Source organism: Trichechus manatus, unplaced genomic scaffold (genome assembly GCF_000243295.1).
Source record: "Trichechus manatus latirostris isolate Lorelei unplaced genomic scaffold, TriManLat1.0 scaffold00035, whole genome shotgun sequence".
Taxonomy (NCBI): Eukaryota; Metazoa; Chordata; class Mammalia; order Sirenia; family Trichechidae; genus Trichechus; species Trichechus manatus.
The window spans coordinates 4,668,341-4,681,262 of record NW_004443971.1 but is presented as its reverse complement, the minus strand read 5'-3'; the positions used below and the strand labels follow the sequence as shown (position 1 = coordinate 4,681,262).

The 12,922-nt window shown below is 52.0% G+C and overlaps 1 protein-coding gene across 1 annotated transcript in view; it reads left to right on the top strand.

The window, feature by feature from the left end:
* Window positions 1-11,886, top strand: part of CAMK1G (calcium/calmodulin dependent protein kinase IG) — a 34,226-nt gene extending 22,340 nt beyond the window's left edge. The window contains exons 4-12 of the mRNA XM_012555235.1: window positions 1,450-1,524; window positions 3,722-3,860; window positions 4,719-4,842; window positions 6,206-6,281; window positions 7,322-7,434; window positions 8,168-8,246; window positions 10,416-10,503; window positions 10,753-11,177; window positions 11,758-11,886. Coding sequence (XP_012410689.1) covers window positions 1,450-1,524; window positions 3,722-3,860; window positions 4,719-4,842; window positions 6,206-6,281; window positions 7,322-7,434; window positions 8,168-8,246; window positions 10,416-10,503; window positions 10,753-11,177; window positions 11,758-11,848 — 1,210 coding nt within the window. The 3' untranslated portion in view covers window positions 11,849-11,886. The remainder of the gene's footprint in view (window positions 1-1,449; window positions 1,525-3,721; window positions 3,861-4,718; window positions 4,843-6,205; window positions 6,282-7,321; window positions 7,435-8,167; window positions 8,247-10,415; window positions 10,504-10,752; window positions 11,178-11,757) is intronic.
* The last annotated feature ends 1,036 nt before the right edge of the window (window positions 11,887-12,922 follow it).

The window sequence follows — 12,922 nt, the reverse complement described above, 5'->3', positions numbered from 1 at the left end:
GGTACTATACATGCATTTTATATGCATTATATCTTCTAATCCTGAGATGACCTTATGAGAAAGGTATTCTTTACAGACAAGGAAACTGAAGCTTAGAAGATTTAAGTAAGCCAACCAAAGTTACCCAATTAGTAAGTGCCTGGGCTGGATGTGAACCCAGACCCGCCTGACTCAGAGCCTAAATTCTTAACCCTTGTGCTCGCAGCTATGAGTAAAATGCCTAGAGACTTTCCTCCTGAAAAAGCTTTCACAAGAGTGTTGCTGGGAGTGCCAGGCCTCTCAGCTAAGGTGGCTGTCCTGCTGCCGGCGCCTCTGAGTCATCCCAGATGCAGGCAATCCAGGCAGGCTTTTGGACTGCTGCACTATTGACATTTTTGACCAGATAATTATTTTTTATGTGTATTGTAGGGTGTGTAGCAGAATCCCCGGCCTCTACATACTAGATGGCAATAACACTCCCTGAGTCATGACCAGAAAATGTCTCCAGACATTGCCGCATGTCTGCTGGAGGCAGAATAGCCCCTGGTTGAGAATCACTGACCTGAGGCATCCCACAGAACAGACTCCGAAGTGTGTGAGGCATTAGGACCACACTTAGGCCTCACTCCTCACAATCTCCCAGCACAATGACTTTGTAACCCTTTCTCCATGATTAACCAGCGAGAGACTTCTCGTTGTTGTTAGTTGCCATTGAGTCACCTCTGACTCATGCCGACCTCAGGTATAACAGAACGGAACATTGCCAAGTCCTGTGCCATCTTGCTGTTTGAGAACATTGTCGATTGTTGCAGCTATTGTGCCAATCCATCTCATGGAGGGTTTTTCTCGTTTTCTCTGACCCTCTGCTTTACCAAATATGAAGCCCTTTTCTAGTGATTCCCTGATGATGTGTTTCAAAGTAAGCTAACTGAAGTCTCGCCATCCTCGCTTCTAAGGAACATTATGGTTGTATTTCTTCTAAGACTGATTTGTTCATTCTGTTGGCAGTCCATGGCATATTCAGTATTTTTAGCTAACCCAAATTCCTCCTGTTGTACTATACTCTCTTCATGCAGTGTTTCTGAAAGAGATCTCCGAAGGAGATACCCTATTTTGTAGAATAATCTAGTGGTGTGTGCTCTCTCCACCTTCCTCAGTTCTTCTAACTTCTCTCTTGGTAAGGTTTAAGAAAATTCCTGGAGTAACAGTAAAATGTTTGTCCCCTGCCTTCAGCAGGATGATCAACATTTCTTCAACAAGTATGGAATGAACACCACACTGGGAATCTTTTCTTTGGGATTATTTTGACAGCTTCTTATTGTGAAGGCTTCACAAGGACTTGATCTTCCTAAACATCGTCACTAAAAGTCTCTATCAGAAATGAAAGTCCGGTTGGGCTGACTTTGCATTATTTGTTTGGCAACCTGAATCACATACCTTTCACCAACCATGACGCTTGCTTTTTTCCAGGATCAAGCATGAAAACATTGTGACCCTGGAGGATATCTATGAGAGTACCACTCACTACTACCTGGTCATGCAGCTGTAAGTGAAAGGTGACCCACTACCTCCACAGAGGTCCTGGCACAGGGACTTGTGGAGATTGGTGGGTGGTGAGGGAAGGGTAATGACTGAAAGGCAGAATCAAGCATTAGTTCAAGAGGCTCTAAAATGCCAAGAGTCCCTTTAGCTCAATGTGCCTCTGGTCATGGGAGCATTCCATGTGGGCTGATTATTGAGTTGGTACACACCAGTACAACCTCACCGCTTGTTACAATATCTCCTACCCATCAGTAAGTAGCTGTGTTTCCAGCCTATCCATGCTTCCCTGCTGCGTCAGCCCCTCCCCTGGGACTTTCTGAACCTCTTCACAATCCACAAACTTCTTGAAAGGGTAAGGCCTGGCACAGTGGGGAGGGACCTGCAGGACTCTTCTCTGGCACCATGCTTGCCCATCAAACTGGATGTTAAGTTCTTTAATATCACTCCAGGATAAATTTATTGTAGGAGTAGAAGCCACAGGTAGATAGACTGCAATTCAGTATAAGGAAAGACTTTCTCAGAACAGACCCAACCAAGTTAAGAACAGGTTGTGATTGTGTTTGTCTATCTGTAGGGCAGAAATGGCACCTCATTAGAAAGATCTCTGGGTCATTGTCATATCCAAACAAGAATTCTGTTGGAGAACAGCACTTGTAGTGATTAGCAGGGCTCCTGAAGGCCCAGCCTTGGCTCAGGCACCTGTGTTTATAAAGTACATGCACACATACACTCTCTCTTTCACACACTCAAACCACATACTCAACACACACACGGCTCCACAATCTCTATGTGGCTGGATGCAATGTGGTTTTTTGATTTACAGGCTGATCCCCAGATCCCTCTGACGCCCTGAAACTTTAATGAGCTAACCCAGGCCTAAGCAGCCTGTTATTTCTGGGCTCACCTGAGGTGCAGTAAAGACAAGTAGCAGGCAGTCAAGGGAGCAGAGTGAACTGTGGTGGGATGGGCCCAGAGCAGCACTAACAATGGAGCGGGGACAACACAGCACACAGCCAGTCAGGTCAGGCAGTCTAAGGCAGGCAGGGCGGGGGCAGGTTTGGAAGTCACTGAGAGCTGCCAAGCCTCCTAGAGCATCAGCTTCAGGACTCAGGCCACCCAGAATCAGGAACTCACAGATGCGTACAAAGACTGTCTTCCTTGTGGGTCTCCAGCTCCTACAGCGGAGCTCAGTGTTTAAAGGCAGAAACAAAAGGAGTGGGATGATGTGCATTTCGATGAAAGAAGCTATACTCCCTCATTACTGTATGATACTGCCACGTGCGTTATTCACATCTAATGTCTGTAAGGTCTCCATGAGTCCCAGTGGGCTCCACAGCATGGGGTTTAATGTCACGGGACAGTAGGAAGGGGGGCCAGGATGGTGAGGGAATTGGGCAGCATGGTTGAAGTAGTCTGGGGATGTTTGTCCTGGATAAGCAAATACTTGAAAAGATTCATGTGTACGAGATGGTATTCTTGTTCTGTGTGGCCCCAACTGTGGACTTGGTATCTGCTGTTAGAAGCTACAAGAAGTCATATTTCAATGTAACATACAGAAAGATTAAGAAGCTGCCAAAAGAGAAAATAGTCTGTTTTAGGAGGTAGCGAATTCTCTGACACTGAGGTGTTCTAGTGTTGGTGAGAAAACCTCCTGGCTGAAAGAGTATGGATGGTGCTCACAGGACTGACCAGTCGGAACTGATCTTTAAGCTGCGCTGAGTCCTGAGACAGCACACCATTCTCAAAATACCCCTACAGTCCCCACCCCGTAATTCAAGCTTTTAGTATCACAATTTTCCAAAATGAGGAAAGAAATCCCGGCGTAAGCAAAGTTCGTCTCCTTTGCCCACCTTCTCTCTCCTAGTTTGCCCCCATTTCAGTCTCCCTTCCTCTTTCCATCATGGCTTCCTGGGTCCTAGTCCAGGAAGGAAAGTAGCTAAGAAAAGTGTTCTCACTGAGGGATTAGGGCTTCTTGCCTGTTCCCAAACAGGGGCATTTGCATTTTAAAGGGAGTTTCCAGGGAGAGGTCAATGCCTGGCCCAGAGAGAGGACTCCTTGTGCTATAATTCCAGCACAGGGAGGAGCAGCCCTCCCTACACCCCCAGTCCATGGGCACCTGCCCCATGGCTTCAGAGAAACACCTTCTAGTTCCTTTGACCTGAAATAAGAAGTGGATTCCTGCTTGCCCTTGTGCCCACAGTGTTTCTGGAGGGGAGCTCTTTGACCGGATCCTGGAGCGAGGCGTCTACACAGAGAAGGATGCCAGCCTGGTGATCCAGCAGGTCTTGTCAGCAGTGAAATACCTCCATGAGAACGGCATTGTGCACAGAGATTTAAAGGTGCCCAGGCGGGACTCCTCTGGTGGAAAACTGATGATGGCCCTTCAGGAAGCCGCATGGGGCTTGGGAAGTCTAAGCTCTTCAAAATGAGATGGTTGGACTAATTGATTCCTAAGACCCCTTCCCTCTCAGATTCCTTAAACAAATCTTGGGTATTTAACAATCATTATTCTTTTACACCTCAAAGTTTTCCTGAACTAGTCACTATACCTCGTACAATTAGGATACAAAAATAATCCACACATTTCTTATAGCCAGCTACAATAAGAATCAAATGCAACAAACACTTACTGAAGGTCTACATTGCACCAGGCATTTTACCAAGCTTCGGAGAGATCAGAGATGGTTAACCGAGTGTTGTTGTTGTTGTTGGGTGAGATCGATTCGATTCCAACTCATAGTGACCTCATGTGACACAGTAGAGCTGCCCCGTAGGGTTTTCTTGGCTGTAATCTTTACAGAAGCAGATCGCCAGGTCTTTCTCCTATGGAGCTGCCAGGTGGGTTCGAACTACTAATGTTTATGTTAGCAGCCAAGCTCTTAACCATTGTGCTACCAGGGCTCCTTAACCAGGTGTTAGTTCCCTCAAAAAACTAACAGCCCCAGGGTACCTGGGGGTGAGGAGAAGGAGGGGTTGGGAATGAACGAGATGGGGACATAAATCACCATAAGGTGAAGCCAAGTCAGGTGAGGGTGCAGATAGGAGGAAGGAGGGAAGAATGGGGGAAGATGAACCTGGCCTTGAAGTCAGAAACCGAGGGCTCAGCATCCTGAGAAATTATAAATCAGGGGAAGGAAGGAGATGTGTGTTTCAAGTGATTGCATCCTGCTCTGCATGATATTTCTCTTCCATCACAGCCTGAAAACCTGCTGTACCTCACCCCTGAGGAGAATTCTAAGATCATGATCACAGACTTTGGTCTGTCCAAGATGGAACAGAGCGGTGTCATGTCCACTGCCTGTGGGACCCCAGGCTATGTGGGTGAGTCTGGGAGCAGGAGGGAGGTTGACCAGTTGGCTACATGCAACCACATAGATGTTACTCAATCACAGACAGGGTGGTTGTGAGGAGACAGGGTTCAATTTCAGGGGGAGTTCTGGTAGAGTATTCACTTATGAGGTTTAGGCCCAGTCAATCCTTCTATCTCTGAAACCACCACTACTGCTCCCAAATCCTACATCTTTAAAGCTAGCCTAACCCGAAGCCCCTTCTCACAGCCCTGCCTATACTTTGGCTCTAACTTCTGCAGACAGACTTCCTGGTTCTTCTCCCCAGCCAGACCAGGGGCAAAGACAAGGTCACAGACCCAGAGATCTGCGGAGAGCGGAGGGGTTGAGCACTAGCCCTATCTCCTTTTTCCCATTCTGGAGGAGAGTTCAGTCCACAGCTGTTAGGAGCCTGGAAGCAGAAGATGTTAAGTTTGGGCCTGATGAACCCAATGTGGGTCCTCAAATGTACACCCAGGGAAGCACCCTGGGAAATAGGCAGAGGTGGGGCCTCCTGCCTGAACAGCCCCGTAGGCTTCCAGGACCCCAAAAAAGGTGACAGTGGGCAGGATAACAGGGACCCAAAAATCCCTCTTAGCCAAGCATTATCTGCTTGGGAGTGGGAGACAGGGTCCAGGCTCTAAAGAAAGAATCTGCTGTCTCCCAGAAAGAGAGATCAATCACTCTCCAGCAGATAGTGAGTGCCACTAGGCGCATAACCCTGGTCTCTGGGATAAGTACAGGAGGCAGCTCTCTACTGCCAGAAGGAACTCAGTTCAATAAGGAATGCTTGGTTCCTGCTTTGATGGTGCTGTCAGTCTGATGGGCAGACTAAGACCCACCTCAGGAAGTACCCAGAGTCTGGTGGGGAGACATACTCTCTGCCCTCCAGGAGCCCCTGACCTAATCAGGAGACTCAGCTTCTGCCTTCAGGGAACTCCCAGTCTAGTGTAAGAGAGACACCCCGACCCTGGAGATCTCCCAGTCTGAAGTGGGAGACACAGCCACCCCTTGTGGTCCCCCATCTAAGGAGGGAGAGATGAGCTCTGCCTTCAGAGAATACCTAGTCTGATAGAGGAGACATATCCCTGGAGATCCCAAGTCTAATAGGGGAGTCATAGTCCCTGGCATGAGGACCTCCGAGTCTGATGGAGAAGTTACAGACTCTCTTCTCAGGAAGGTTTAGTCTGGTGGGGGGACACAGCCTCTTCCCTCAGGGACTTTACATTCTCTCAGGAACAATGCCATCCCGGTAGGCTGCCCTATCCTTTTCTCCAAGCCTCTGCATGACCTCCAGTGCCACCCCATAGCTAACTCCTCTTGCCCCCAGCCATCACTCTGCCTTTGGTTTGCTGCAGCTCCAGAAGTGTTGGCTCAGAAGCCCTACAGCAAGGCTGTGGATTGTTGGTCCATTGGCGTCATCACCTACATACTGTGAGTAGAAGCATTGGCTCAGCTCCCGAGAAATCTCAGTGCCTGCCCACCACTTCTCCTCCCTCCCCTGTCTCAGCTCCCCAAGCAGCATCCACCTCCAGAGCATGTGCGTGCGGTGCATGTGTGCACATGTGTGCACACGCGTGGGTGCACACACACGCGGGCTGACTCATGAGCACAGCCCCAAAGGTCCCTCTGTCCTGCTCCCCACCAGATTACAAAACCAGAGCTCAGTGTGAGCCTACTGTTCAGGGACCTGGCCTCCCGCTTCTGCACCCCACCCGCACTTGCAGTACATGAATGTGCTGAGCCCCACTCCGTGGACCCGGCAGTGAGAAAGAGAGAGGCCAAAGCAGGCTCTGAAGCCAGGTGGACCCAGTGTTCCAGCATCTCAGCTTTCTCTCCTGTGACGTCAGCCCAAGACAAAACCACGGCCTGGATGAAGTCTGTCAGGCCTCTCCACGCATTCTCACGCTCTCCCTTCCCACCCCTCTTCTCTGCCATCCCTCCCTGCCTGTAGCAAACTGCTGTGAGGAAAATACCTGCTTTCACTGCTACCCTTAGTGGGGGTTCAGGTCTCAGTTTCCTCAGTTTATGTCCAATAATGACTCTCCCTCCTTCATTCTTTCCCACAAATACATGTTAGCTGTCTACTCTGTGCCCGTGACTGTGCTAGGTGCTGACGAATACTGCAGTGAACAACAGACTAGACACAATCCCTGCCCTCATGAAACTCACCTTGAAGTGGACATTCTGCCATCTTTCTTAAAGATATTTTATACATCATCCAAGTATAGGCAGAGGTGGGGAGAGGGGTCTTCCAGGGCTGCCTGTCCCAAGTCCTGGCTTCTGCATAAGCACTTTATGGGCCTGTGTTTTCCTTGAGTCCAAGGTAGATCCATCTCCTGGTCCCACCGCTGGTCTGGGACCTCATTGCCTGCATGTACTGTGAAATCTGGGGGTGGGGATGAGGGTGGAGGACGAGACAGGCCCAGGGAGGGCAGGATGGTTCACCAGCACTTCTTCCTGTTCCACTGCAGGCTGTGTGGGTATCCCCCTTTCTACGAAGAAACTGAGTCTAAGCTCTTTGAAAAAATTAAGGAGGGCTACTATGAGTTTGAGTCTCCGTTCTGGGATGACATTTCTGAGTCAGGTGAGCCCAGTGGGTGTGAAGGACAAGATAACAGGCTCAAGGCAAGGGCTGCCGAGAGAAGAGAGTCTCACAAAGGCTAACAGGCTAGCTCCCGAGAGGGGGCTATACAGAGCAAGCTGCCAAGGCAAGCGGAGACATCTGCATAGGGTGCAAAGGCTGGATACATCATCTGGGTCTAAGGTTCACGCTCTGTTTTCCTGGAGCAGGAATGCCTCGTAAAAGGGGAGGGAGGCAGTTTAGATGAGAGGCCTGAAAGACAAAGCCAGGCAGAGGGGAATGTTCCAGGTAGGACTAGCAAGGAGTTAGATGCCAAGCCCCAGGAACACGCAATGTGCATGCCTGCGAGAAGGTAATCAGTACAGCACGCACATGTTGGGCCTGTTAAGTGGAGAGCAGAGCTGGAAGAAGCTGGCCTCACACGTGTGCCTTTGCACTGCGCTGGGCCCCGTACCTGTGCAAATGCATGCACGCGTGGTGTGCAGGCACATGGGTGCCTCGTGATGAGGGTGGATCTGCAATGCTGTGTGGGCAAATGAGGCTACTTAGAGCCTCTCTTCCGGTGGCTTATAGTGGGTTGTTGTCAGGTGGTTTGAATTTTTTTCTCTTCTAAGACACTTAAAATTGTTTCTTTGGAAGATTAGCTAGAGATGCATCCACCCCCCCAGCCCAGAAGTGAATTTCCATCAGTCATGCAATGTGATCCTTAGCTGTCATCTTTGATTGCCCCCCTCAGCCAAAGATTTCATCTGCCACTTGCTGGAGAAGGACCCAAGTGAGCGGTACACCTGTGAGAAGGCCTTGCGGCACCCCTGGTGAGTGAAGGGGAGCTCCAGGCCCTAAATGCCTGCCTCCCCAAACCTTGCTGACTCCTTAGCACTGCAGTCCCCAATCCGCTTGCCCTGAGCTGTTTCCATTGTGGCATCCGTGAGCATGCAAATGTTCACCAGGTCCTGGTGGGGACGCAGCAGCAGTTCATTGAGCAGCTTCTGACCTGAGGCTGCCAGCTGAGTCGTCCAATCAAGCACAGGAGAACGCTGTCAGCAGCCCTGTGTACTGGCCCCCAAACCAAGCCACACCCACTGCCGACCAGTCAGTTCCGACTCACAGCGACCCCGTAGGGTTTCCAAGCCTGTAAATCTCTACGGAAGCAGACTGCCACATGTGTCTCCCACAGAGCCACTGGTAGTTTAGAACCACTGACCTTTTGGTTAGCAGTCAATCGCTTTAACCACTGCACCACCAGGGTTCCTGTATTGGCCCCACAGGGTGCAATTCTCTGTACTAGTTACTCAGAGGCACCCAGGAACAACTGACTCTGCTCCTCTCTTTCCAAAAGACCAAACTCGTTGCCATTGCGTCGATTCCAACTCATAGCAACCGTATAGCTACCCCATAGGGTTTCCAAGGCTGTAATCTTCATGGAAGCAGACTGCCACATCTTTCTCTGGCAGAGTGGCTGGTGGCTTTGAACTGCTGACCTTTCAGTTAGCAGCCAAGTGCTTAACCACTGCACCACCAGGGCCCCTTGCTCCTCTTCTTACGAGCTTCATTTTACTCTGAGCTGAAAACCTGTACCATGTGAAGTGATTTAAGAACAATCATGAAGCATTCAATTGGTAAAGTCACTCCCCTGCTCAAGAATTTACAATAGCTCCCCACTTCCTGCCACAGCAAGCCTAGATTCCTCTGCCTTTCTAGGCTTTGCTTAATACGGCCTCACGCTTTATCTCCAACCTCAACTCCCAGAAGACAGGCCTCAGAGAGCTATACTTTTCTCCCTGCCTTCCCTGACTGCACCTGGGGTCATACCATTTTCACCACTGAGACTGTCCTGTCTCTTGCCCTGTCTCCAGCATCCTTCAGGATCCAGGTCAGTCTCTGCCCCTTGCCTGAAGCCCCAACTCCTGCCGTCCACGCAGACCTCCCCATGCCCGAGTTCCTACAGCTCTCTTTATTCAGTGCACAGCTACCATGAATTGCTCTTGCTCATGGGATAAAACAACCCCACGTCTGGACTGTAAGCTCCCGGGGATCAGGGTCCACAGTCCTTACTTCCCTGGGCCCCTTAGTAGCTAGTCCAGTGCGTGCACATGGCAGGTGTCTGAGGAACACTCAGAGATGGGTGAATAAGAAGGGGCTAAGGGGACAGGGAACCCTGGTGGCGCAGTGGTTAAGAGCTCAGCTGCTAACCAAAAAGTTGGCAGTTCAAATCCACCAGCCGCTCCCTGGAAACCCGACGGGTCAGTTCTACCCTGTCCTATAGGGTCACAATGGGTCAGAATCAATTCGATGGCAAAGAGTTTGGTTTTCAGTTTTTTAAGGCGACAGAGAGCCCTGGTAGTGCAACAACTAAGTGCTCGGCTGCTAACCAAAAGTTGGCGATTCAAACCCATCCAGCCACTTCACTGGAGAAAGACCTGGAGAGCTGCTCCCGTAAAGATTACAGGCAGACAGTACCTAAGAACAGCAACAACAGAAGGACAGGGAAAGTGCACCCCGTGTCGGAGGGCCTGAGAAGGGAAGGCTTCTAGGAGAAGGTGGGTTCCCAGCCAGATTTTGAGCTGAAGCCAACCCAAGTGCCCTCCAGAGCAGGGGTGGTAAACTTTCTGTAAAGGGCCAGACAGTAAGTACTTTAGGCCTTGCTGGCGTCCTGTCTCTGTCACAACTGCTCAGCTCTGCCGCTGTAGCAGGAAAGCAGCCACAGACAACACAGAATGAATGGGCGTGGCTGTGTCCCAACAAAGCTGTAATTTGCCCACCCTGCTCTAAAGCAAGCTCTTGGTTTTGCCAAGGCATGAGCCCACTATGACCTGCCCCAGGGGACCCAGCAGCCCTGGTTCCGGCCTTTTCCTGCTGTGGGCCACCTTTCTCCTGGCATTCCACCTGGCTTTAACCTGGACCTGCGTGCACCACCCCCTGCCCACCCCCGGCTGCATTTCCATAGCCACCACCTAGCCAGGTGTCCCCTCCTCCCTCCACAGGATTGACGGAAACACAGCCCTCCACTGGGACATCTACCCGTCAGTCAGCCTCCAAATCCAGAAGAACTTTGCCAAGAGCAAGTGGAGGGTGAGTTGTCCTCTCCAGGGAGAAGCGGCTGCTCTGGGCCCCTGGAGGCTGGACCAGGCAAGGGCGGGCACAGGCCTCTCCTGGGGCTTCTCTGTGGACCGGACCCCAGCAGACACCGGTGCTCCCTGGGCCCTCTCTGGAATGAGAAGAGGGCACACTGGTTTCAGGAGGCCACAGGGGAGAGGGGAAGCTTGAGCCCGTGGCCCCGGGGGGACAGAGCAGCCAGGGTCTGGCGTTGTTTCTCCTCAGCAAGCCTTCAACGCGGCAGCCGTGGTGTACCACATGAGGAAGCTGCATATGAACCTGCACAGCCCCCCAGGCCGTGCGGAGGTGGACAGCAGGCTGCCCATCACGCAGGCCCTGGAAGCCTCTAGGCCCTGCTCCCCCGAGATCACCATCACCGAGGCTCCCGCCCTGGACCAGAGTGTGGCCCTCCCTGTCCTGACCCGGCTGCCCTGCCAGCACAGCCCCTGTCCCACTGCCTCTGGAGGCAGGTACCTCGACTGCCTGGTCAACGGCTCCCTCCGCATCAGCAGCAGCCTGGTGCCCATGCAGCAGGGAACCCTGGCCGCGGGGCCCTGTGGCTGCTGCGCCAGCTGCCTGAGCATCAGAAGCAAAGGGAAGTCCTCCTACTGCTCTGAGCCCACGCTTCTGAGAAAGGCCAACAAAAAACAGTATGTATTTTCAGCCAGAACTGGAGGCCCAGCGGTGCTCAGCCTGGGTCTGAGAGAATTCAGGCAATAGGACTGAAAGGAATGACAGAGGGCCTCTCCCATTCAGAAGCAGTTCTCTAGGGCTGGGAGAGGTCTGGGTCAGGCATCAAGGGGCATGCTCCCAGCCCTGTCCCTGCCAATCTAGCTGTGTGGCGTTGACAAGTCAGTGAATGTCCGTTTCTAGTTTGCTCTTCTGTAAGGCAGGTTGGTCAGCTTTCACCTACCTGCTCCGCCAGCTGCACAGAGGCACTGGTTCAGAGAAGCAGCAGACAGTGTTCACACCCAGAGAAACTGTAAAGTGACGGGATCATGAGATTCCCTGGGTTTTCTGGGACCTCTGTGTTTGGGGGACTGAGAGGGGATGCTTGGTTGTCTTTTCTGCTGGGTCTTGTACTTTCTGAACCTCATAAAGGGAGAACTGAGTTGATGCCAGACACAGAGAATGACGCGCGCGCGCACACACACACACACACATCCCGCCCCCCGCCAGCTCTGCTTTCTCCACAAATAAGTCAAAGCTGCTGCTTCATCTCCTTTCCAGGCATTTCAAATCAGAGGTCATGGTGCCAGGGAAAACCAGCGGCAGCTCCCACTGCCGGGCTGGGCAGACCGGGGTCTGTCTCATTATGTGATCCCCGGAGCCTCTGCTTGTCCCACTGCAGTTTTCAGGTGAGGGGACCAGAGGCAGGAGGGGCAGGGTGGGTGGGGGAGCTGGGGAGAGCGTCTGTCCCAGAAGAACAGACCCACCCCAGAGTCTAAATGATGGGTCTAAGGTGGGCAGGAGGTAGCACTCTGCCCTCGCCCTGAGCCCCTTTCCTTTGCAGGAGAGACTCTGGACTCTTCTCTGCCCTTCCCAACCTGGCATCTGCCCTGCAGAGGGAGGAAGGGGAAGAAGCAGAGCAGGGCCTGGCAGGAACGCCTTCCAGTCAGAGCGCCAGACTGCAGCCACCCAGGGCAGGCCCTCAGAGGTGTCCCCAGAATGAGCCCCGAGGTGTGAGGCCGCATTGAAGCTGTGGGCAGGAGGAGAGGCCTCACCGGCCCCAGGTCTCCCTGACCTGCCTGCTCGGTGCCCCCAACCTTACTGCTGTGGCTCTGTGCAGTGTGCCTAGACAGCTCTTGCCAGGTCTGTGTCATCTGTCGTGAAAATCTTCATAGGCCGGCCAGGCTGCCACCTCCTCCAAGCAAAGCCATACGAGTATCTCTGGGCTCCCCGCTCTGTGTAAGCTCGCCCCGCCTCTGCAGGGCTCGGTAACCTAGCTGCCTGCCCGTCTGCATGAATACTGGCAGCTCCTGGGTCTGCCTGCGGGCCCTCCGAGTTCATATCCTGAACCCCAGGACTAGCTGCCACCTGCCGTGGCACCAGCCAGCAGACTTCTCAGCACATTCTGAACCACCGGAACCACCTCCATCTCCAGCCCCAATCTAAAGGCAATCTCCCATCCTCCACAGTGAAACAGAAAGAAATCCAGCCCAGGGACTGTAGGAATCATATCCTGGCCCAACATCCTTCATGCACACCCAAATGAATACAAATCAGAGTTGACTATTTTCAACCAGGAATTCTAACCCTGCCTCTACTCCCATCTCTCCCAGAAAGCCAGGCACATCGCTCCTCCCCAGTGTCCCTGCCCCTCTAGCCCCTCCAGCTTCATGCTCAGTGTTGTGCTCAATAAAATGGACATATTTTTCTCTATGAGGCTTCATTT